Source organism: Eumetopias jubatus, unplaced genomic scaffold (assembly GCF_037043125.1).
Source record: "Eumetopias jubatus isolate StellerSeaLion01/CBP00866 unplaced genomic scaffold, mEumJub1_p1.0 scaffold_10, whole genome shotgun sequence".
NCBI lineage: Eukaryota > Metazoa > Chordata > Mammalia > Carnivora > Otariidae > Eumetopias > Eumetopias jubatus.
The window spans coordinates 86,560,741-86,585,075 of NW_028274816.1; the positions used below are offsets into that span (position 1 = coordinate 86,560,741).

At 49.3% G+C, this 24,335-nt stretch overlaps 1 protein-coding gene across 13 annotated transcripts in view; it reads right to left on the reverse strand.

Moving 5' to 3' along the window:
* Positions 1-17,396, reverse strand: part of TMEM94 (transmembrane protein 94) — a 34,198-nt gene extending 16,802 nt beyond the window's left edge. For 4 of the 13 annotated variants that reach the window (XM_028112532.2, XM_028112527.2, XM_028112526.2 and 1 more), the window contains exons 1-3: positions 17,265-17,395; positions 8,402-8,497; positions 7,156-7,283 (exon numbers count right to left, since the gene is read on the reverse strand). In XM_028112532.2, coding sequence (XP_027968333.1) covers positions 7,156-7,283; positions 8,402-8,486 — 213 coding nt within the window. In that variant the 5' untranslated portion in view covers positions 8,487-8,497; positions 17,265-17,395. Of the gene's footprint in view, positions 1-6,647; positions 6,819-7,155; positions 7,284-8,401; positions 8,498-11,764; positions 11,895-17,264 lie in introns of all 13 variants that reach the window. The other 9 variants (XM_028112533.2, XM_028112531.2, XM_028112528.2 and 6 more) reach the window with 7 other exon arrangements.
* Positions 17,397-24,335: the final 6,939 nt, after the last annotated feature.

Genomic DNA, 24,335 nt, shown 5'->3' on the forward strand with positions numbered 1-24,335 from the left:
GCCCAGGGGGTGACGCCTGTTCCACCCAACCCAGGAAAGAAGTGGATTTGGAAAGCACGGCCACTGCGTACGGGGCCTCCCATATTGCCCCTCCCCGCTGCCCCCTTCTCCCTCAGGCTCCACTTTGTGAGCTCTCTCTCCGCAGGGGAAGAGGTGAAGCTTCCCAAGATGCACTTGCCTGGGCCAGGCCTCCGGAAACACTGCAGTGTGAAAATGTCCTGGAGGCAGGGAAAGGCTGGCCTGCAGGGATGGAAAGGCTGCCCGCCAAAGAGACAAGAGATGGGGATTGGGCAGGAGAAAGGGAGGGTAAATCCCAGGGGCTGCAGGTCACGTGGGAAGCCACTGGGTCTGGGATGAGGACCATGCTCTCAGAAGGCAGGCAAAGGCTCAGGGGGCAGCCAGGGAACCAGGGGACCCCCCACGCCCCCAGCCAGGCCTTCGGACTTTGGACATCAGCAACTCCCCTCCTCTTCTCCTGTGGCCGCCCTGACATCTGCCGCCTCATTCCAGGTGCCCCCCTTCCACAACCCAGAAATGGATTCACTCTCTCTCTCTCTGCACCCAGGTTCCTAGCACCTGCACACTGCTGCTCTCCAGGTGTGGGAGGTATGGGCCAGAGGGGGCACATGCTCCTGGGGCAGGGCCAGAGGAGCCCTGCCGAGCTGACTGTGTGCGTCTGCCCACGCATGTTGTGTCTGGCCAGGAACACCAACTCCAGACTGGCGATTAAAGACAGCCTAGCAGAGGGAAAATAGCCACTCTGTAATCACACGCCTCCTGGAGAAAGTGCCTGCCCGGACAGGTAGGCCCTGGGGCAAGGACACAGCCTTCTGGGCCAGCCCACTCTCCAAGGCCCCAACCACACTTCTCCAACTGCCTCAGCCCCTCAGTGACACGGAAGAACAACACCTCACCCTGTCTCCAGCAGGAGAGTCTCAGTTACTGGTAAAATCACTGTTTTCTCTCATTGTGTTTCCCCGCCCTGCAAGGTAAGAGCCAAAGCTGAGGAACTTGGTGGAACTTCAGCATTTTCAAAGGAAATTAAGAAAGGGCCCTGGGCGAGCAGGCTCTGCCAGCCTTTCTCAAAATACAAGTTAGGCTGGGCACCCATGGGGAGACAGTGCAAGGATGCATATGGTTGGTTTGAGCAATAAGGACCCAATTCATACACACGCCATCTGAAGATGTCCTCTTCTTGCCTCTGGGGCCAAGAAGGGTGAGAAAAACTGTCCCAGCCTTAAGTACCCAGAGGGAGTAAGAGATTCTTCCTGTTTCCCAGATGTTCAAAATCTCCCACCCCGCCCCACTGCCAGACACCTCCCAGGATATTCCTGGGGAGAGGAGTGATGGCCACAAGAGAACTCTACACCACAGGGGGGACAGGAGGCTGCCTCTCCACTTACACCAATGCTTTGCAGGTGAAAGCAACCCCATCCCCGCTGCTTTAAACGCTCAGGCTCAACTGGACCCAACAAAGTAACTCGAGGCTCTAGGAAGGCCACGCTTAGGAGATGCTGGCCACAAATGCCCATCAAGAGCTGGGCTTCTCCTCCCTTTTCCATCATCAAAGGGGGACCCTGGGGTGGGGGCTGGGGGGCACCTGGGTGGCTCAGTCAGTTAAGCATCCAATCTTGATTTCGGCTCAGGTCATGATCTCAGGGTCATGGGACTGAGCCCTGTGATGGGCTCCACGTTCAGCATGGAGTCTGCTTGTCCCTCTCCCTCTCCTTCTCACCACCCCGGCCCCCTGCCCTCTCCTCTCTTTCTCTGTCTCTCTCTGTCTCTCTCTCTCTCAAATAAATAAATTCTTTTTTTTTTTTTTTTTCAAAAAGGGGGACACTGAGAGGGCATGGGGATTTAGATGAGCAGAAGGGTGGGGAAAGAACTCTATCTGTCCAATCAGACCTGCAAAAACTCCGCTACTGAACAGGACCAGTTCTATGGGGCCTGATGCTGAGCGTCTGGGGCAGTCTAATGAGTCTCCCAGGGCCAACACCCCTGAACTCTCTTGCACCCCCTTGGTCAGGTTACGCAGGTGGCCCAGAGCCAAGAGCCCCAGCCCCCAGCCCTGGTCCTTTCAGGACTCCTCACAGGCTCTGTCCCCACGGCCGCTGTTTTCCTTCCCACTTCACCTATTTCGGGAGCAGAATGCAGGTCCCATAGGCTCAGGTAGATAGGTTACGAATTTAGACCGTGACCCTCAGCCTTGACAACAGCAGAGAGCTAATTAGAACTGGCTGGCCCTGGGGCGCCTGGGTGCCTGTCAGTGAAGCGTCTGCCTTCAGCTCAGGTCATGATCCCGGGGTCCTGCGATCGAGCCCCACGTCTGGCTCCCTGCTCAGCAGTGAGTCTGCTTCTCCCTCTGCCTGTGTGCTCTCATGCACGCACTCTCTCTCTCTCAAGCAAATAAATAAAATATTAAAAAAAAAAAAAAGAACTGGCTGGCCCCTGAACCAGGTCCCCACCATCACAGCTTTCTGGGCCAGTGCAGTTGGGGAGGGGACCCAAAGATGGACTCCAACATAATGCCTAAGTCACTGAAGCTGGGTCTTTTGTAGTAGCCATGATAAATCTCTTCTGAGCTTGGCCAGACACAAATCTTGTCTTCAGCCAGGCAAATCAAAGCCTCAAGTTTCTTCGTCTTCCAGGCTCAGGCTGACCTTAGCACTTCCACCCATCTTCTTCCTCTTGCAGCTACCCAGATTGAGGAAGAAATCAGCCGGGCCCTGGCTGCTCCTATCTCAATGACCCATGTGGTCCAGCAAAAAAGAGCCCCCTGCCTGGCCCTGAGGAGGGCTGATATCCAGATCCGGGGCTTCCCATCACCTGTGCATGGAGACCCAGGTCCCAGCGTAACTCGACAGGATGCCCCACTGGGACACGCAGCTCCAGTCCTGCTCTGGGTGACTTGGGAGCCTGGCTGGCAGCTCCCGAGACACACAGGCATCATGGTTCCCATTCTCAGCCTCCTTCTTCAGTCCTAGCTACCTCATAATCTGAGCTGCCTCCGGTTCAGCACCCATCTTCAAGACTTGTGGCAATTGCTAAGCCAAAGCCTTGCACACAGAGCAGAGAACAAGGCGTTTGCAACAGAAATATAAAACCAAGTTAGCATACTCACTTTGGTGCATTTGCCCTGATGGGACATCCATAGCTCTGTCTGCTTAAAGAGCATGGGGTAGAGCCTGAGCCACAAGGAGTCAACTACAGAACTTCCAACACCACCCTCAAGGAGAGAGGAGAAGAAGCAGGAACGGGGGGGGGGGGGGGGAGAGGAGAGAAAAAGAGGGGAGTGGGCCAGGGAGCGTGGGAGCGAGGAAGGAGCCGGAGCGGTGCCGCAGAGGATCCGTGCAGAGTGGAGCTTCAGTCTGCTGATTAATTCAGCCTATTTCCAGTCACGCTGCAGATTTAGGGAGGGAGGGAGGAGGCAGTGCAGCAACAGGGCTGTGGGAGGGAGGGAGAGGCAGGCGAGAGGGAGGGAGGAGAAAGTTTGTAGATGCTCTGCCAGATGCCCAGGAGCTTGGCCCATTCATCAGAGGCCACCGAGGGGTGAGCGGATGCGTGCCCGCAGCCAGCCGGGTGTGCGCGCATGGGGACGAGGAGACTGTGCTGGAGATGGCTGTGGGAGCCTGAGGGCAACCATGGCACCCAGGGCTACCTGGGCTCTCTCCCCAGACCACCCCTCCTTGGGCCCAAGTCACCGGGCAAGGTAGGTGCCCGCCATCCGTGAGAGTTCCCCGAAATCCCTCAGAGACTCCCAGTATGGAGCCACGCCAATAGCAGCTCTTCCCACACTTGTGGCTGCAGGACGGAGGGGAGGGGGGACTTGCCCGTTATTAATAGCAGCACATCCAGCATGGAAGGGGGGAGGACTGGCAACTGAGAAGCCTGGAGCGGTGACTTCTAGGAGGCAGAGCAGGGGGCCAGAAGCCAGCGGAAAAATCCAGTGGATGACTCCAGCAGAAGGGGGAAGAGACCACAGACAGGAAGGGCTTCTGAGGATTCCAACACCTAAGACCTAACACCTTCCCACCAGGTTGCCGGTGGGGGGGGGAGCACCCCCAACAGCAGAGCTCAGCCAGCAGCTGATAAACGCACAGTCACATTTAGACATTTAGACACACCTGCCAAAGAGCTTCTGGGACAGGAGAGCCCTGCGGACACAAGGCCTCGATTCCCACCCAGTGACCTGTGGCTCCAGGAGCAGCAAGCAGAGACTGCGCATCACTCTGGGACCCTGAATTTGACACACAGGCGGCCCTGGGAGTAGACTGGAAACTTCTCGGCCTGTGTCCAGGCCACCCTTAGGAAGGGGCTGCAAAACCCCAAGGGAGAGGAAGCAGCCCAACAGGTCCAAGAACTAGAGAACACAGGCTGGAGCCTGAGCACTTTTCTCCAGGGCCCTGTTTCCCAGACAACGCCCACAACACCATTTCCACCATCTCCACCATCAACAGCTGCAGGGAGGCGAAGAGAAAGCCTCAGCTGAGTTCGAGCCAGTCTCTCCTCGCCCCCTTCTCTAGCACAGCTTCCTGGCCCCCCGCCCCACCTCTGCCAAATCTAGATCTGAATGGGAGCAGGAAAAGAGGGGCCAGGCAGTCCAGAGGTTAAGGGCAGGAGGTTCCCTGAGGTATAGGCCAGGGGGATGAGGGGTCAGCTGTGCAGTGGGCTGCAGCCTTAGCAAACTGCCAAGGAGAGACTGGCAACCCCCTTGCCCCTGCTCCCAGGCACACTTCCCCTTAGCTTTCTACCAAGGCCCTGCTCTTTGGGCGCCACAACTAAGCAAACTCTCCCTCCTGCATGACAGGCCCTGAAAAGAATAGCTCGCAGGGTCTAAGGGCTCTGCAAGACTCCCATCCTGCCCCCTTCCTACACTGCCCACCTCAGCAAGCAAAAAGGGGAGCACTGCACCCAAGAAACAGAAGCCCAGACCCTCACTGCTACAGCACGTCCACCACAGGGGACCGGGGACAGAGGAGAGGAGGTTCCGACAGGGACATGGAGGACTGGAAGGTCACGATGGGGGGGTGGGGAGCAGAAAAGCAACCAGCAACAGCCACGCTGATCCTGGGCTATAGCCAGGGGACAACAGGCCCCTTTCAATCAACTTCCGCCATCCAGCTCTCTTCCTTCCCATGCCTCCAAGAAGCCCCGACTGCTGGAGGCCACCGGGGTAATCTTTAGAAGCCCATGTGAAAAGAAGCCGTTTCCAGTAAAGAAAGAAGGGAGAGACCCCGTAAGCTCACAAGCCATTTCCAGTAAAAACCCTGTCTGGTTCTATTTCTTAGTTGCTTGTACAGCTAGTTCCTCAGCTGGACTATAAGCCTCTCCAAGCCGGGGGCGACCTCCCCAGGGCCCAGAGCTCCACCAACCCCAAGGAGGTATTCCATGAATACGGCTGATGATATTTCTAGTTCAGGACTCATCTCTCCAGAAATCCAAAGAGGATAAGGAAAAATGGCCCCTGAGAGCTATCCATCCTGGGCTCTCAAGCGTTCCTCCTCAGGCTTGAGAGAGAAGCCAGCCCACTGGCTCACAGAACTATACTTTCCCAACTCACTAGGAAGTGGTGTTTCGGCAACAGGCTGGAACCAGGGACAATACTGTCCTGTTTTTGAGACACTCAGCCTCACCCAGGTAGGCTACCACATCACATAATAGCAAAGCTTCTAGAGGGTGCCCCCCGGAAGTGAACAGCTCTTGTAATTGGACGCAAGAGCCTTGCACCCAGGCTAGGGGAGAAGTCAATATGGCTGGTCCCCTCTGTGCCAATCACTCCTAGGATGGACACCTGCAGAACGGTCAGAAGTACCTGTGAACAGGAGGCCACACACACCTGCTTCGGGTTCAGGCCTCCAAGCCTGTTCCACAGCTTCCCCCAGAGGCACGGGAAGCCTGGAGCTGAATGAGTCAGTAGGCAGCCACGCACCCCCAGGGACCCAGCGTGTGGACCTACAGCTCCCTCTCCAGACCTTCCGAGATCTCTTTGGCAGGAAGGTTGCTGTCTATAAGTTCAGATTGACACTTACTGAGCCCTTGCTGCATGCCAGGCTCTATGCTAGGAGCCAGGGACACTGGAAGGAGGTGGGACAGATAGATTAGTTCAATACAGGGTGGCAGGCACAGTGGCGGAGATACTATGAACGCTGGAAGGAGGGACGTCTGGAGGGGGGAAGAGGGCTTATCAGGAGAAGGTGATGGCTCGTGAAGAAAGAACAGGAGGAGTTTGTCAGGAAAAAAGTAGGAGCCTAAATGTGGACAGTGTGTGCCCAAATTCTGAAGCATTCAGAATGACTAGTGCCAAAGGCCAAGGCGGGGGAGGCTAGGGACGTGGGGCCAACAGGCAGCAGCGGGATGATGGTGAGCTTCGCCTGCCACACTCAACTTTTCAGCAGGTGGAACGGAGCCACTGGTGACTTTTAAGCAGAGGTGACAAAAGGTCAGCTCTGCATTCCGGATACCTTTCTCTGACAGCAAGTGGAGAAAGGAGATCAGAGACAGAGGGACCCATAGGAAGCTGTGGCAGAAGTCCAGCCAAGAGATGGAAGGACCCCCTCTGGGGCAGTCTCCATCACAGGAAGGATACTCTGATGCCACCAAATCGACTGCCAGGTGAGGGCAGTGTACCTGGAGGCTGGGAGGCGTACCTGTTTCAGGCTGGGAGGAGGGGGCCGACCTTGCGGGTGCCTGGGCCTCCTGGCTCCTCACCTCCAGCTGGTTATGCAGCTGTGTTTGGAGTCTGACTGGGGAGCTCTTCCCTAACCACAGAGAGGGTGCCCGACCATACTCAACATGGCTCAGCAGGTTGGGGCAGAGCCCTAGCAAAGAGCAAACAAACAAAATTACACACCCCTGGGCAAGAAGTGGAAGACTGGCTCGGAGCCAACCCAAATCAGAAACCTGCTCCCATGCCGCTGTGCTCACCGGTCCCCACCCTTTGTCCTGTGCTCCCAGCTCCCTGAGAGCTTCCCAGCCCAGCAATAGCACCCTCCTGGGGGGGTGGGTCACCATCCCATACCCCCATCCTCAGAGCCACACCCCCTCTTTCACTTTTGGTTTAAAGCCCCCCAAAAGAGGACCTCCCAGGCCAACACAAGTAGAGAGAGTCCAACACAGCCACACAGACAATACCCAGCAGGGCACCAAACGGCCTACCGTGTGCTTGTCCTTCAGATCCATGAGCCCAGAGTACTGCAGGCATGCCCAGATGAATGCGGTCACCCCCAAAAGGAAGGCTCCTCCCCAGCATGGACAAGGCCCAGTGACTGTCACAGTCGCAGCATCTGGAGAGAAAGAAGGGAGAGACCCCGTAAGTCCAGGTTGCTGAGAAACACGACGGTGTTGTCTACACAGTAGAGTGGCACATGGAAAAGACTGGAGCCTGGGACGCCAGAGCTCGGCCGGCCCTGTCCTGGCAACACAGCTTCCCTAGGCGCTTAGCTTCGGGTGGATTCCACTCTGAGGCTGGGAGGGAGAGGGCTGCCCGGGGCGCGCTGGAGGGCTGAAGCTTCCCTCCTTCGAACCCTCATCTTCAGAGACACACTATGTTTTGCTCTGCATGTGCCCTTACTCGCTGACTTGCAGCAAGCAGGAAAACCCTTGGCTTCCCACCTTTTAAAAAAATAAAGATTACGGGGCACCTGAGTGGCTCAGTTGGTTAAGCATCTGCCTTCAGCTCAGTCATGATCTCGGGGTCCTGGGATCGAGTCCCATGTCAGGCTCCCTGCTCAGCGAGGAGCCTGCTTCTCCCTCTCCCTCTGCCCCTCTCCCCTGCCTGTGCTCTCTCTTGCAAATAAATAATAAATAAATAAATAAATAAATAATAAATAAATAAATAAATAGAACCCCAGCCTTCCAAGTTCCCACCTGAGCTTAAAAAAAAAAAAAAATTAAATTAAAATAAATAAAATAAAGACTAGGGGAACCCAGCTGGCTCAGTTGTAAGTTTGAGCCTAAGCTGGGTGTAGAGATTACTTAAATAAATAAACACTTGAAAAAAAAGGTAAAGATTAGGAAAACAATTAATTAATTTTAAAAATAAAGGTTAGCGTTAAGGTAAACTGGACCCCACGCACACGTGCCCGCACACACGCACACCTATACACACAGGCCACACGCACGCGTGCCCACGTGCCATAGAGCTGAGCCTCTCGTGTGCTTTGCTGACAGGGCAGTGCTCACCGGGCACCTGGGCAGATACCTGCCAGGATGCGTGATCCAATCTGACAACAATCTGGAAAATGAAGACTAGCCCTACCTCCCCACACAACCCCGGGACCCTCACCCACCCATCCTGGCAGCCAACACACTTTAATAATTTCAGGCCAGGGAGTGTTTGGGTAGAGTGTCCCTGAGTAATCTGGTTTAGTGCCCAGTGACGACTTGTGGAGAAGGCACTAACCTGCTGACAGGGGCAGTTCTTTCTGGGGCCTGTAGCAAAGCCTCAGTAAGTGGAGCTGGTCAGAAGCCCAGGAGAACTGATCCATAAAAGAGCTGTCTAGAAACAAGAAAAAAGCTGTGTCCAGAGACCCCAGCCAGGAGGCTGAGGCTCTGCAGCCACCAACCCCACGCCAAAACCCCATGTGACCCCTCACAAGGCAGCACTAGTACTGCCCGCATGGGCCTGCGCTTCCCCATCTCTCCCGACCCCTGCAGGCCCTCTGCAGCCGAGGCTTTCGGAGCTGAGTGAGCTAGCCCTGGAGGGTCAGCCACAGGCAGGGACGCTGGAAGCAGCCGTGCAACGCACTGACATTTGGTCTTTCGCAGCCAACGGAAATGGGATCCTGAGAGGACAAATGCACATCTCCCCAAGGCCGCTCTGACTCACCCAGCCCAGGCCTTGTTTACGAGTACAGCTCAAGGTCCCCGTGCACCCCGTCCCAGCAGGGGCTGGATGAGGCAGTCGCCACACAGGGCAAGGCACCAGAAGCCAGATGGGGACTGTGTTTGGCTCCTTCTGCCAACACAACAGGAGTGAAGTAACTCTGCTGGAGTTGGAACCGCAGCATGCAGAGGGCAGCCAGAAGCAGGACATTTTTCTAAGAGTCTCTGTTTTCCCATCACTCCATACATGGGATTCTGGGAAAGAGCTGTCCTCAACTGTCTGATCTGAAACCAGCAGCTAGATCCTTAAAAGGCCAGTTCTACCCCTGGTCCATTGTGAGAGAAAGCACAGGTTTCAGAGCAAGATACCCCTGGTTCCAGGGTGTATCCTGGCTCCAACATGTATCAAACGCCAAGTGACCTTCACATATTACTTGTCTCCCTGAGCCTCAGTGTCTTGGTTCATAGAATGATGCCTATCTCACAAAGAAGCAACAAGAATGACATGAAATATTATATGCAGAGGGTCCAGTGCAGTAGTTAGCAAATACTAAGTCTTAATAAGTACTTGCCATTACTATCACCAGGAAATGAGAAATATGAACAAAGTGCCACGTAGGTGAAGAGTAAAGACTCAAAAGGAAGGAGAAGAGGGGTGCCTGGCTGGCTCAGTAGGTAGAGTATGGGACTCTTGATCTTGGGGTGATGAGTTCAAGCCCCAGGCTGGGCCTAGAGCTTACTTAAAAAAATAAGAAGAAGAAGAAGAAAAAATAAATGAAAGGCATAAAGATTGCAAAGAAACATGTAAAACTGTCTTTATTTGCAGAAGACTAGATCATATAGGAAAAATTCTAAGGGACAAAACAAATAGGTATGCAAGGTTACAAGATACAAGGTCAAAATACAAAATACAAATATAGATTAAATTCCTATATGCTAATATAGGAATGAAATATAGCAAATGAAATATAGCAAACCTAATGAAATATAGCAAATACTTAGGAATGACTTTTTTTTTAAATTTTATTTATTTATTTGAGAGAGAGAGAATGAGAGAGAGAAAGCACATGAGAGGGGGGAGGGTCAGAGGGAGAAGCAGACTCCCCGCTGAGCAGGGAGCCCGATGTGGGACTCGATCCAGGGACTCCAGGATCATGACCTGAGCCGAAGACAGTCACTCAACCAACTGAGCCACCCAGGTGCCCAGGAATGACTTTTAAAAACATATATGTAAGGCCTGTACACTGTTGAAATTCAAGACCTAAATAAATAGATATGCCATGTTCATGGGTTGGAAGACTCAATATTAATATTAAATAAATATTAATCAAATTGAATGCTAACATTTATATTAATATATTCATCCCATAACCCTGAGATCACGACCTGAGCCAAAACCAAGTCAGATGCTTAACTCACTGAGCCACGCAGGTGCCCCCAATATCAATACACACCCATTAGAATGATTACAATGAAAAAGACTGACAATATTTAGTGTTGCTGAGGATATGAGCTCATTAATTGTTGGTGGGAATGTCACGTGGTACACCCACTCTGGAAGACATTTTGGCAGTTTCTGATAAAGTTGAGTATCCACTCACTAGATGTCCCAGTAATGAAAACATACTTCCTCAAAAAGAACTGTATACAAATGTTCATGGCATCTTTATTCAAAATAGCCAAAAGCTGGAAACAATCCAAATGTCTACTCACACGTGAATGAACTGTGGTATATCCATACAATGGAATTCTGCCCAGGAACCAAACAGAATGAGGTACTGATACACACAACAATGTGGCTGAATCTTAAAAACATTTGCTGAGTGAAAGGAGCACAAAAGAGCACATAGCATATGATCCCATTTCCATAAAACTTAGAACAGGCAAAACTAATCTATAGTGACAATAAGCAGATGAGGGGTTACCTAGGGGTCCTGGGGAGGGAAAGACTGCAAAGGGCACAGGGGTCTTTTGTTCAATATCTTGATTGTGGGTAGTGGTTACAAGGGTGTATACATTTGCCAAAATTCTTTGAACTATATAGTCAAGTAGGTGCATTTTATCATGTGGAAATAATGCCTCAGTAGGTAGAGTTGATTTCTAAAAAGTAAGGTGGGATCTAAGATCCAACTAAATCAGTTCTACCAACCTCTGAAATGCCTAGCACATGCAAGTCTTGGTGGATAGAAAAGAGAAGGGTTGATGAAGGAAACAGACATTTATCCAGTGCCTACTGTGTGTAATAACTGTATGCATTCACTAAGGGTAAGGAATGGTCCTGTTTTCACAAAAGTATAAAATATGGTCCCTTCACAACAGGGATTTATAACACAGCAGGGTTTTGAAGATTCTGAGAAAATATAACTAATATTCAAGTTGGCATTGAAATACTAAATGAGAATTGCAAACGGGGGTGGGGGAGGCCAGGAATCCCTTCCTAGAAGAGGCCAAGGCCCAGGACACCCGGGTGGTACAGTTGGTTGAGCAGCTGACTCTTGATTTTGGCTCAGGTCATGATCTCAGGGTTGTGAGATCGAGCTGTGCTTCAGGCTCCATGCTTAGCTTGGAGTCTGCTTGAGATTCTTTCTCCCTCTCCCTTCTGCCCCTCCCCCAGCTCACGTTAAATAAATAAATAAATAATTTTTCAAAAACAACTTTATTAATTCATTTGAGAGAGAGTATGTGAGTAGGAGAGAGAGGTAGAGGGAGAAGCAGGCTCCCCGCTGAGCTGGGAGCTGGATCAGGCCTTGATCCCAGGACCGGAGATCAGGACCTGAGCCGAAGGCAGACGCTTAACCACTGAGCCAGCCAGGCGCCCCTAAATAAATAAAATCTTAAAAAGCAGCAGCAGCAGCAGCCACCAAGGCCCAAGCAGTGCACTTAGGAAAGCTTCAGAGCGAGAAGAGGGAGAACAACCCCAGCAAGAACTAGAAGTCTCAACCAAGGCACCGAGGAAGAAAAGCATGGAGCCTTTTTCAAAGATGGTGATCTGGGGCGCCCGGGAGGCTCAGTCGGTTAAGAGTCCGACTCTTGATCTCAGCTCAGATCTTGATCTCAGGGCGTGGAACCTGCTAAAAAAAAAGAAAGATGGTGATCTGATCTGTTCAATTAGAACAGAAGACCTAAGTAAGAGAGAAGAAATGAAGGACGACATCAAGCGGGGAATCAGGAGCCAAAATGCCCAGGCGTACGAAGGCCAAAACAAAGTGACCGTGGGGAGGGGCGCCTGGGTGGCTCAGCCGTTAAGCGTCTGCCTTCGGCTCAGGTCATGATCCCAGGGTCCTGGGATTGAGCCCCGCATCAGGCTTCCTGTCCGCGGGAAGCCTGCTTCTCCCTTTCCCAGTCCCCCTGCTTGTGTTCCCTCTCTCGCTGTGTCTCTCTCTGTCAAATAAATAAATAAAATCTTAAAAAAACAAAAACAAAAACCACAAAGTGACCGTGGGGAGTCACCAAAGGTTTCTGAGATGGTCCCAGTATTTTAAGAGGGTAGAGAATGGATCGCTATCTCTCTGTCAAATAAATAAATAAAATCTTTTAAAAAAATTAAAAATAAAAAAAGAGCTAAGGGGGTGCCCAAGGTTCAGGTTGAGGGTGAGCTGAGGAGTTGGCTGTCCTGCTAATTCCTTCCAACACAACCTTCATTAGCTGTGCTTTCCACCGAAAACATAATGGGGTGGACCGCATTCAGCTGAGTCGCTGTGCCCAAAGGCTACTGACTGATGGACTGATTTCAGCTGGAGGGAGGTTTTTAATAACAAGCCTCAGGGTTCTATCCTTGGTGGCATCCTAATCAATATTTTTTTTAAGATTTTATTTTTTATTTATTTGACAGAGAGAGAGACACAGCCAGAGAGGGAACACAGCAGGAGGAGTGGGAAAGAGAAAAGCAGGCTTCCTGCAGAGCAGGGAGCCCGATGCAGGGCTCAATCCCAGGACCCTGGGATCATGACCTTGAGCCAAAGGCAGACGCTTAATGACTGAGCCACCCAGGCGCCCCAAGCGATATCTTTTACATAATTGGAGCTGTATAGAAAAATGAAACAGGCTGCCCTGAGTGGCAATGAGCTCCCCAGCACTAGAGGGATCCAAGCAGAGGCTGGGAAATTATGGAGATAATAAATACATCAGGTAGCAAATAAGAGATAACCTTTTATGACGTCCTCTAACCCTGAGAGACAAGGAGATCAAGAAATCCAGCAACTTCTACACATGAAAAGATGCTCAGTTCCACTTATAATAAGAGACATCCACATTAGACTACCCCGAGAGAACAGTTTGGAAGGCCTTCAGCACCGACTTCAAGGCTTATAAAGCCACAGTAATTAAGGCAATGTGGTATTGACTTGGTAATAGAAAATCCAAAAATAGATCAGATATATATGGTCAATCGATTTTTGAGAAGGCTGCAAAGGCAGTTCGATGGAGAAAAGGTAGTTTTTTCAACAGACTGCACTGGAAAAATTGAACATTCAGATTTAAAAAAAACTTGGAAATACAGCTTTGCACTATATACAAAAATTAACTAACAATGGATCCTACACCTAAATGTAAAACTATAAGATAGGAGAAAATCTTGGTGACTTTGGTTTAGATTTCTTAAATATCCAAAGCACAACCCACAAAAAAAACTATTAAGTTGGAACTGAGTGGCTGGAGACAAGAGTGGGAGGGGAGAAATTTGACTGTATATATTTTTGTACCTTTTGATTTTCAAACCATGTGAATGTATCAAATGTATCTTTAGAAAGTTAGCAACCTCTCACTTCTGGATATATGCCCAGATGAAGTGAAAACAGGGACTCCAACAACTATTTGTACCCCCATGTGCACAGCAGCATTATTCACAACAGCCAAAAGGTGGGAGCAACCCAAGCGTCCATCAATAGATGAATGGATAAATAAAATGTGGTCCACACGTACAATGGAATATTACTCCACCTTAAAAAGGAAGAATATTCTGCTATATGCTACGACACGGATAAACCTTAATGACCTTACACAAGGACAAATGTTGTGGGATTCCTGTTATTTGAGGTGCCTGGAGTAAGCAAACTTAGACAGACAGCAAGTAGAATGGTGGTTTCCAGGGACTGGGGGCAGGAGGGGAGACGAGGATGTAGTGTTAATGGGGACAGAGTTTCAGTGTGGGCAGATGAGAAAGTTCTGGAGATGGATGGCGCGGATGGTTAAACAACAGTGTCAATATACTTCATGCCACTGAATCGGTTAAAACAGTCGATTTTATGTTATGTATATTTTTCTACAATAACAAAAAAATCACTAACTTCTGATTTTGCAATTCGCTGTGGTTTATGTCACTAAGCAATATTCTCCCCTTTAAGGATATAGATGCTCTTTTAAACACACCTTTGATTTTCTCTCCAGTGTGTATCTTTTCCAAGTATCTCCCAATATTTTTCTGTTCACCTCCCTACTAATGGATATTGCTATCACGCATCTCTTTCTCAAAAGGATCCTGAAATTAAGAAGACTGGGATCATATAATTACACTAAGATTTCTGGTTTCCCAAAGGCCGCTGTAAGCCCTGAAAGGGTCTCCTTCCTTTGGCACCCCCGACTCCCCCACCACTTGGGTCTCCAGGGCTAGGGAAACCCAAAGCAATCAGTGTGAGATGGGCCCAGCTTGAGACAGGCATCCTGGCGGGTTGAAATCTGGCCCTTACCCTACTTGCCGTGCCATGTGACCAATACTGTTTACTCCTGTCTCAGCAGCCACAGGCAAAGCTTATTATTACACAAACCCCTGATCATCAAACCACACATTCTGGCTGGCGGGTCAGTTCCAGAAGAAAAAAACATTCCTGCTATAGCTCTGGCCTACCCTTTAGTTCACCTGTGCTACTAGAAACAAATCCAGGCGTGGAAACGAGGGTTCAAACAATGTTTTTAAAAGAGCCTAGCTTTTAGGTAAAGAAAGACACTCTCAAGGAAACAACAGTGACACAATAACAAGATAAAAAATATTGACACACATTTACCAGTGGAGAAGTGCCAACCATGACCTAGAACCTTCTCACTTGAACACCAGGAATGGATTTAGAGGCTTTGGGTCTTTCCAACTCAGACTGTTTGTAAGAGCTCACCCTCCACTCACCAGTTAAGGTTCAAGAAAGCCTCCGGTATAGGTATTATTTACACTAGTGCTCCTCCCCCTCCCTAGAAATTGCTTCCCGAAGCCAATGTTAGGGAAAGAGCAGTGGGGAAGAACCAAAGGATCGTGACCTTCACTTCTCATTAGTCCGGCAGGAGTTAAGCTTTCCAAAAGGCTGATTCTCAACACTTGGACCTGGCACTCCCTAGCAACTCCTCAAAATAGAAATGTGAAGGGCTTTCTGTTTTCTTCCATCTCACTGCCCAGCCCTGGCTCTCCCTGTCTAATCTTCTGATGTCGTGTCACCACAAAAACAAGAGGCAGGGTAGGGGTGGGGGGAAGTTCAAGGGCAGTTAACTCTCAATTATTTGGCAACTGATTATCAAGCGGATGGTTTGTACTTCACCTCCCTAGTGAAGGAACTGTTCTGTGGTGTCCACCAGTTTCTCTATTTGAAGTTCTAACAAAAAGAACCAGTGAACAAGGAAGTTAAAGCTAACACAGCAGCTAAAATAAGACTACAGAGAATTTGTGGATTTTATTTGAACGTGCTGCCCCTGTTCCAGGGTTAATAATAGGCTACATTCTGATGTGTTCTGATCTGTAGAGTGATTTGCACACTTTTTTATTCCATGGGCCATTTTTATTTGATTCTAGATGAGAACCTTACCTGTGTCATTGTATAATAAAAAAAATTAAAACTACCTGTTAGAATACTAAGATCAGCCCTTCTTTTGCCAAGATTATCATAAAGACATACCAGAGTGGCACTTCTTCCTTCCGCGGTTCTCAAGCTTTTTCTGCCTCCACACTGTTCTTCTACAAAACCCATCCCCATTAATAACACTACAACATTATAATTGTTCCCCCCAAAAAACGGAGGAAGAGGCTACCTTGCTTAGACTCCTTGCCTTCCTGCCCTCTCAAGTGATAATCATTGAAATCATTTCACCCCAAAATATATAGAAAGACCACAATAAATATTAATACAAGAAATCAGTCAGGGAATACCTGCTCGTTACTTACAAATAATGAATGCAAAAATGTATTAAGAACCTAGTAAGTGCTATCCCCCGTTCTCTATCTACCTAGAGATAGAGATCCTCCACATACTATCTCTAATGAAGCCATCACTCTGCAAGAAGCTCAGAGAAGTTAAGGAACTTGATTTCTCAATCACACCTAGAAAACAACTGATCTGGTGAACAAAGAACTTAAGAATCTAGACTTCAAAGTTCCAATCCTGACTCCAGGTGACCCTGGCCTTGCCCCTTTGCCTCTCCCAAAAGTTACTCTCCACCTTTATAAAATAAAAACGTGAAAACTCCTCCCTCCCCACTTCCACCGTCTAAGAGTACCGGGGGAATGACTGAAGTATGTCGCTGAAGCTGAGTGTGTTGGACAAAGCATGAGAAAACTCTCATCTCCTCCGATGCAAAAATCACAGGCTTGAAAGGAAAACTAGATTCAGTACAAAGCTCCCTCCTTTTTTCCCCTAGAGCCACACAAAAACTCGGAAGAGAGGGTGGGATGCAGCAGCACGTGACCAAATCAACGAACACGCCAAAGTGCAGCCTGTGGTTCCACACCAATGAAAGAAGGGCAGGGTTTCCCTGGCATCTGGCACCCGGCAGGGGCTCACATCGTGGCACGCGAGGGACTGCGAGACTGGACTTCAGGGGTGTGCGGCAGGGGAAGGAGGGCACAGCGCACAGCACGGCAGTCGGTTTGCAAGATGGCAAGTATGTTCCTATAGTTGCTTCTAAGGAGTCTTTAAACGTTTCTGGAAAGACGGAAAGAAGAAAAAAAAAAAAAGGGCAGGGCACGGTCGCCCCTCTGGGTTAAGGCCCTTCGGCTCCCTCCGCCCGGACACCGGACGCGGTCAGCACGAGGGCCCGGGCAGCAGCTGAGAGCGCGCTCAAGGGGCACAACGGTCTGAACTGGGGCCGGGGGTGCGGGTCCCCGAGGCCCCTAAATACGCTGGGCGTCGGCGTTGGAAGCCCCCTGAGCCAGGGCCCAGACACCACGCACGAGACAGGGACAGGGATTCATTGTTGGCAGGAGGCTTCGATCTGACGCGGGACCCCCAAAGGGCCAAGGGAGGACCGAGGACAAGTGTGAGCACCTGGGGAAAGGAAACGGCCAGGAGCTGGAGGCAAGAGCCCGTCCCTTGACTCCCCCTTCGAAGAGATCCCCCGAGGCCAATTCTTGGGTGCAGACCCCAGACTCCTCTCTTTGGCCAAGAATCCAGAGGGCGTGAAGGCCGAGCCCCACGCCCCCTTGCTTCCCTGCTCCCCTTGCTTCGGGCCACGGGCCGTCTCGTACTTACCGGGGCCCGGGGGTCTGTCTTCCTCGCCCGCGTCCTCTTCCCTCCCTGCCCCCTCCTCACTTCACGTCCCCTCCTCCAGGGGCCGCGGCCATGTCCGTTGCTGGCAACGCTAAAGGGGCTTGCCGCCCTTCTCGGACAACCCGGACGCCGCTAGCAGGCTAAAGTTCTGGACGCCGATTGGTGGAAATCCGAGACGGTGGGGATTCCTGGCTTCTTATTGGCTCTGGGGAGCGCTAGACTGTAGCTGAAACAGTCCCTCTGGGAGCCTGGCGGAATTAAGGGCCGAGTGATACCGGCGGGAGAGTAGGGACCCGCTGTCCATCCATGGGTGTGTTGCTCTGGCTGTTTCAGGTGCAGAGGTCCTGACTAGAGGCGAGGGCAACGGCTTCCACCTCAATTACTTTTCCTACGTATATCCTAAAAAGATAGAGCCCCGCCCAAGTGATTTTTCTTTTTAAAATCAGCCCTTTTGTAGAACGCCACTATCTCCTACTTCTTCTAAGCTCCCCCCTTGTTGCTGTGAACAAATGTCTAGAGACACCTAGCTCAGAGACCTCGGAGAGAGTCCCTCAGAGACTAATACTGCAACCAACCCAAAACTGGAGAACCTAAGGCAATACTTCAGTTTTCCCTTCAGCTCAGCTGTATTCTGAAGGGAAAAACAAGTTAAAAAAAAATTTTTTTTCCCCCTAGATAATTAAAGAAATCGCTTGGGAGAGCTCTCTTGGGAAAACAATGCGAGCCTGTGTCAGTATTTACTTCAGTTTTCCCAGAGATGGAAATCTGGAGACTTGGTTTTTTGTGTCTTGTATTTCAATCTGTTTATAAAATCGGAAGAGGGTCATGGCTGGCCCTGGGAAGTAAGAGCCCCTTTCCCCTATTAATGAATTTAATTATGTAATTAAAATCTCTCTTCTCAGCTGAACAGGAAGACATTTTGGTACCTAATCTTGTGTGTTTCAACTGTTTTAGCAGTTGCTTAAAACAGTGATAGAATCATGTTACCCTTCTGCACACAAAAATCTGCAGTTTATCTTTGCAAATAGATGTCTATCTATACAAAGAGATCTCTGTATCCTTCTGCCTGACATTCAAAGTCCCTCATAAATCAACTCAAATATATGTTTCCAGGCTAATTCCCCACAGGCCAAACTCTTCCTGCGGCCACATAGATTGACCATCTCCTAAATGCATCTGGAACCCTCCCACCTCTGCTCTTTTGCCCAAGAGGTTCCTACCCTTTGAAGATTCCTTCCTACCAATAAAGCCAACCTTCAAATACACGCCCATCCTGTAAATTCACCTCCAGCGCTCCCTGCCTCAAAGACTTCCCTGACTTTTAGTCATCGAAATTCTCTCTCTCTCCCATGCTGTGCCTCTTTGTGTCTCCATTGCTACCCATACAAAAGTAATGCTTTGTACGGTATTATTTTTGTAAGACCTGAAGCACCCTAAAGGCAGCTGGCTTATCCTGGCAGTCCTCACAGCACCTTACTCAGAGCCTGTACCCGGTAAATGTTTGCTGAATTGAATTAGCCAATTGCCTGTGCCTTATGTCTTTCCACTTCATCCCAGAAGGTTTACATGGCTACATTTGGAAGGTGAACAAATGTAACATAGTCATCCTGCCCTGCTCCACCCTGTACCCCAGTCATCTCTGGCCACACTTGGTTCTCCGCTCCACTGTATTTTATGAATATCACTCAACAAACTTAAACTGTGTGCCTACCAGTTTCACAGTCCTTCACCCTCTGACCATCCCCTCTGTCAGTACCCCCAGGCATAAAACTTTGCCAAAGAAGTAAATCAAATCAAGCCAAAACATGCCAGTGCACCCCGTCTCAGTTCACCCTGGCAAGACTTTTTGCAGCTTTGAGGTCCCTGTGACCATGTCTTGATGGCTGTCTAGTGATACCAGGCAACTGTACCAGACCTTCATTTTTCTGGAGCCTCCTCTGTCTCTGTACCAAAATAACCTCAAGGCGAGGGGCGCCTGGATGGCTCAGTCAGGTAAACAGCCAACTCTTGATTTCGGCTCAGATCATGATCTCAGGGTCGTGGGATCAATCCTCACTTTGGGCTCTGTGCTCAGTGTGGAGTCTGCTTGAGATTCTCTCTCTCCATCTCCGACTGCCCCTCCCTCTGCTCTCTCTCTCTCTCTCCAATAAATAAATCTTAAAAAATAGTAATAAACGATGCAGAAACCAAGGCCTTCCAGTGGAGATTTCTCATCTACTTCTATTTCTTCCTCAACATTCCTCCAAAAAAGACAGACCCCTCTTCCTTTCCCCATCTGTATCCTCCGTCCCTTCCCCTACCCCAGCCTCACATGCTATCTCCCATCCCCAGGCCTCAGTTTATCCTGTTCACTGGGCCTGAAATGCCTCTCACGTCCTTTCTTCCTGGCTAACTCCCTATCATCCTTGATGATGATGGTCCTCTCTGTTTGCTCCTCATTCCCTCAGACAACAGTATCACTTCACTTACCACATTGTTTTCTGTCTTTGACAGGAAGATAATAAGGCATTAGTGTCAACTATATACACTTCAATTTAAGGGGCCCCTGGTTGGTGCAGTCAGTTAAGCATCCGACTCTTGATTTTGGCTCAGGTCATGATCTCAGGGTCATGGGATTGAGCCCTGTGATGGGCTCCGTGCTCAGCGTGGAGTCTGCTTGAGATTCTCCCTCTCCCTCTGCCCCCCACCAAATAAATAAAATCTTTTTTAAAGATTTTATTTATTTATTCATGAGAGAGAGAGAGAGAGAGAGAGAGAAGCAGAGGGAGAAGCAGGCTCCCAAGGAACAGGGAGCCCAATGCGGGACTCGATCCCAGGACCCTGGGATCATGACCTGAGCCGGAGGCAGACGCTTAACCATCTGAGCCACCCAGGTGCCCCTAAATAAAATATTGTTAAAAAATAAAAATAGGGATGCCTGGGTGGCTCAGTCAGTTGAGCGTCTGCCTTTGGCTTAGGTCATGATCTCAGGGTCCTGGGATCGAGCCTTGTATCGGGCTCCCCGCTCAACGGGGAGTCTCCTTGTCTCCCTCTACCCCTCCCCTCTGCTTGTGCTCTCTCTCTCTCTCTCAAATAAATAAAATCTTTTAAAAAATAATAAATATTTACAAAATTAAAATTACCATAAAATTGGAACACCTGGCTGGCTCAGTTGGAAGAACAAGACTCTTGATCTCAGGGCTATGAGTTTGAGCCCCACACTGGGTGTACAGATTACTTAAATAAATAAAAATCTTTTTAAAAATTGCAATAAAATAAAGAAGACCTATAATGCCATAAATAATAATAGTAATAGCAATAATAATCACATGTGAGTATCCACAATCTCTTCTTTTCCTCTCACCTGCTAAGGAAGATTCTGTCTGTGCCTATTGGGTTCCCAGATCATCAGAATAATAGGCAAAAGGTAGGATTGAAGGGCCAAGTCTTGAGTGATTTGGTTTACTTTTGGTAGGATGAGGAATTACCAGCTGATGAGAGCAGAAGAGTTGTTTTTTTGTTTTTTGTTTGTTTGTTTGTTTTTTACCACCACCACCCCCCTCCCCTCCTCTAGCAGATGAGTTTTAAAAGAGCACAGGAACGGGGCACCTGGGTGGCTCAGTTGGTTAAGTGTCTGCCTTCGGCTCAGGTCATGATCTCAGGGTCCTGGGATCGAGCCCAGCATCCCTGCCTCGGGCTCCCTGCTCAGCTGGGAGTCTGCTTCTCCCTCTCCCTCTGCCCTTCTCCCCACTCATTCTCGCTCGCTCACTATCAAATAAATAAATAGATGAGCAGAGGAGCAACTGAAGAGAGAAGAGCCAGGATGGTATGGGTTGGAGAAGAGGTGGAAGAAGTTTGGAATGACAGGAGAGAGAAGCTTTAGGGCAGAGTGAGAAATACCTTCGGTGAATATTATTCTGCTACCATACGATGATCAGTGATCAGGGAACCTGACAGGTAAAGATAGAATTCTCCTCAACAGACAGGAGAAGGGAAAGAGAAATGAACAATAGGATTTTGAGAAGATTTCTTATAAATCATTTATGTAATTCCCCCTTTGGCATTTTTCTTTTTTTTTTTAAGATTGTATTTATTTATTCATGACAGACAGAGAGAGAGAGAGAGAGAAGCAGAGGGAGAAGCAGGCTCCCAAGGAGCAGGGAGCCCGATGCGGGACTCGATCCCAGGACCCTGGGATCATGACCTGAGCCGAAGGCAGACGCTTAACCATCTGAGCCACCCAGGCACCCCCTTTGGCATTTTTCTCAAGAGACTGCAATGAGATTTGAAGTTGCTTTGCGATTATTTTTGGATGCCAACTAACATTTCTTTGTATATGATTCTGTATAGAGACTGGACATATCCATTGCTAGGCTTCATATAGTTAATAGCATTATCTATTTATGTGTCATATCTCTTCCTGTGAGTCCCTCGAGTCAAGGACTGTGTCTTATTCATCTTTGTGTCACGGTTGATTAACGAAGTGCCTGGCACACCGCAGATGTCTGATAAATGTTTGTTGAATAAATGAACTGGTGTCCAATTATCCTCTTTCTCTGTCATCTTCATTTGCTTCCTTTCTATCGGCTCATTTTCCCCCGGCTGTATAAACGCTCATAGTTCTCTCCTTAAAACAAAAGGGGAGGGGCACTAGAGGGAAAAGAGAAGGAGAAGGGGGGGCCTCCCACACTAAATGGTCAGATCTGTGTGATACTCCTCTGCCATATAGCTAATGAATCTGCCAGCAAGAAGCTCCCTGTCCTCCTGCAATGTAATGTCTCTGTTATACTAGCCAGCGTAGTAACACGTAGTGACTTCACCTTAGCTGTTACAGCCCACAGACAACCACTGCTTCGTGTTTTGTGACCCTGTGGAATATTTAAGAGAGATAGGTAAAAATTTCACTGTCATTTGACTTTAACAAACGTGTTTCAGGGCGCCCGGGTGGCTCAGTCATTAAGCATCTGCCTTCGGCTCAGGTCGTGGGATCGAGCCCTGCATCGGGCTCCCTGCTCGGCAGGAAGCCTGCTTCTCCCTCTCCCACTCCCCCTGCTTGTGTTCCCTTGTTCGCAGTGTCTCTCTCTGTCCAATAAATAAAATCTTAAAAAAACAAAACAAAACAAAACGTGTTTCAAATGTTGTTAAATCAGCCAGGAATAAACCCCTTTGAAACCGACCAATGACATCATACTATAAGTCACTAATATTCTAATGGAGGAGACAAGATGTTAAACGAATAAAGAATTACATCATCAGAAGCGTGCAAAGTGCTGCAAACAAGCATCTCTAGTGAGATCCTGGCACCTCAGGTGGCTGGGGCAGGCTTTCCTCAAGAAGTAATATTTAAGCTGAAATCTGAAGGATGACTACAAGTTAGCCAGACAAAGAGAATGAAAACAAGCCCCACAGAGGGGGAGGAGGCGTGTGTAAAGGCCCCGAGGAAGGTCTGAGACCGAGGAACCGAAGGGGATTCCTGCATGAATGGGTCAGAGAACGGGAGAGCAGAGTGCTGGAGACAAAGCCAGAGGGGCAGGAGGGGGGGGCGGTGTGGCAGCTCCTGTGGGGTCTTCTGCAACACATTGCACATGTTGAGATTTTATTCTGAAGGCACTGAAAAGCTCTTGGAAGGCTTTTTTTGTTTTGTTTTGTTTTGTTTTGTTTTGTTTTGTTTTGTTTTGTTTTTGTAAGTAACACTGGACGTGGGGCTCAAATTCACAACCCCGAGGTCGAGAGTTGCCTACTCTACCCACTGAGCCAGCCAGGCACCTCTCTTGGAGGGTTTTAAACAACAGCATACCATGGTCTGATTGGCACTTGTAAAAATACTCATTTTGGCTGCTGAGTGGGGGAATGGATTGTAGAGAAGCAAGAACAGCTTGCAGAAGCCTAGGGAGAAGACTTGGCCATAATCTGCTCAACATAGCCCCTGTGCTAAGGTGGTAGCAGCCTGGGTGGCAAGAAGTAGATATATTCAAGGGATATTTAGCAGGTAGATTAGGCAAAAGGTAGTGATTGATGGGACATAAGGTCTGGGGAGAAAGAGGGAGGGATGACTCCTAGGCTTCTACAGGCTGGACTTTATATGGTGTCGGTTCTAATGGCAAGGTACTTCTGTTCAGCTCCAGAAGCCTCAAAACGGCCAATTTAGAGCAAAGCACTGAACAAAGCATCATCCAGAAAACATTCTTGACTGTTTATGAGACTTCACGTCTTCGAGATGCAGCTCTGAGACATGAGTCAGAGAACCTAAGTAATTCCGCAGGACTGCTGTAGGTTTTGAACACGCTCTTCCCCTTCCCCCACCCCCGCACTAAAGCATCCCCCGCCCTGGCACTAGCCTTTATGCCTAATCATTTGTTTAAAGGCAGCAGGATGGGGCACCTGGGTGGCTCAGTCGTTAAGCATCTGCCTTCAGCCCAGCTCATAGTCCCAGGGTCCTGGGATCGAGTCCCACATTGGGCTCCCTGCTCAGCGGGAAGCCTGCTTCTTCCTCTCCTCCTGCTTGTGTTCCCTCTCTCACTGTCTCTCTCTCTGTCAAATAAATAAATAAAATCTTTAAAAAAAAAAATAAAGGCAGCAGGATGAGGGGCACCTGGGTGGCTCAGTCGGTGGAGCATCTGACTCTTGGTTTCGCTCAGGTTTTGATCTCAGGGTCCTGAGATTGAGCCCCACATCAGGCTACCCACTCAGCATGGAGTCTGCTTGTTCCTCTCCCTCCCCCGCTTTTCCTCCCCTCACACATTCTCTTTTTTTCCTTCTCCTCTCAAATAAATAAAAATTTTTAAAAGATTTTATTTCTTTATTCGAGAGAGAGTGCCCGAGCAGGAACAGGGGGAGGGGCAGAGAGAGAGGGAGAGGGAGAAGGAGACTCCCTGCTGAGTAGGGAGCCCATCCCAGGACCCTGGGATCACCACCGGAGCCGAAGACAGACGCTTAACCGACTGAGCCACCCTGGTGCCCCTCAAATCAAATCTTAAAAAAGAAAAAATAAAGGTGGCAGGATGAAATGGTGATCTTTGAAGATCCCTGAGCTGAAATTCTTTTAACTCGACTGAACACTTCAATCAGAATTAG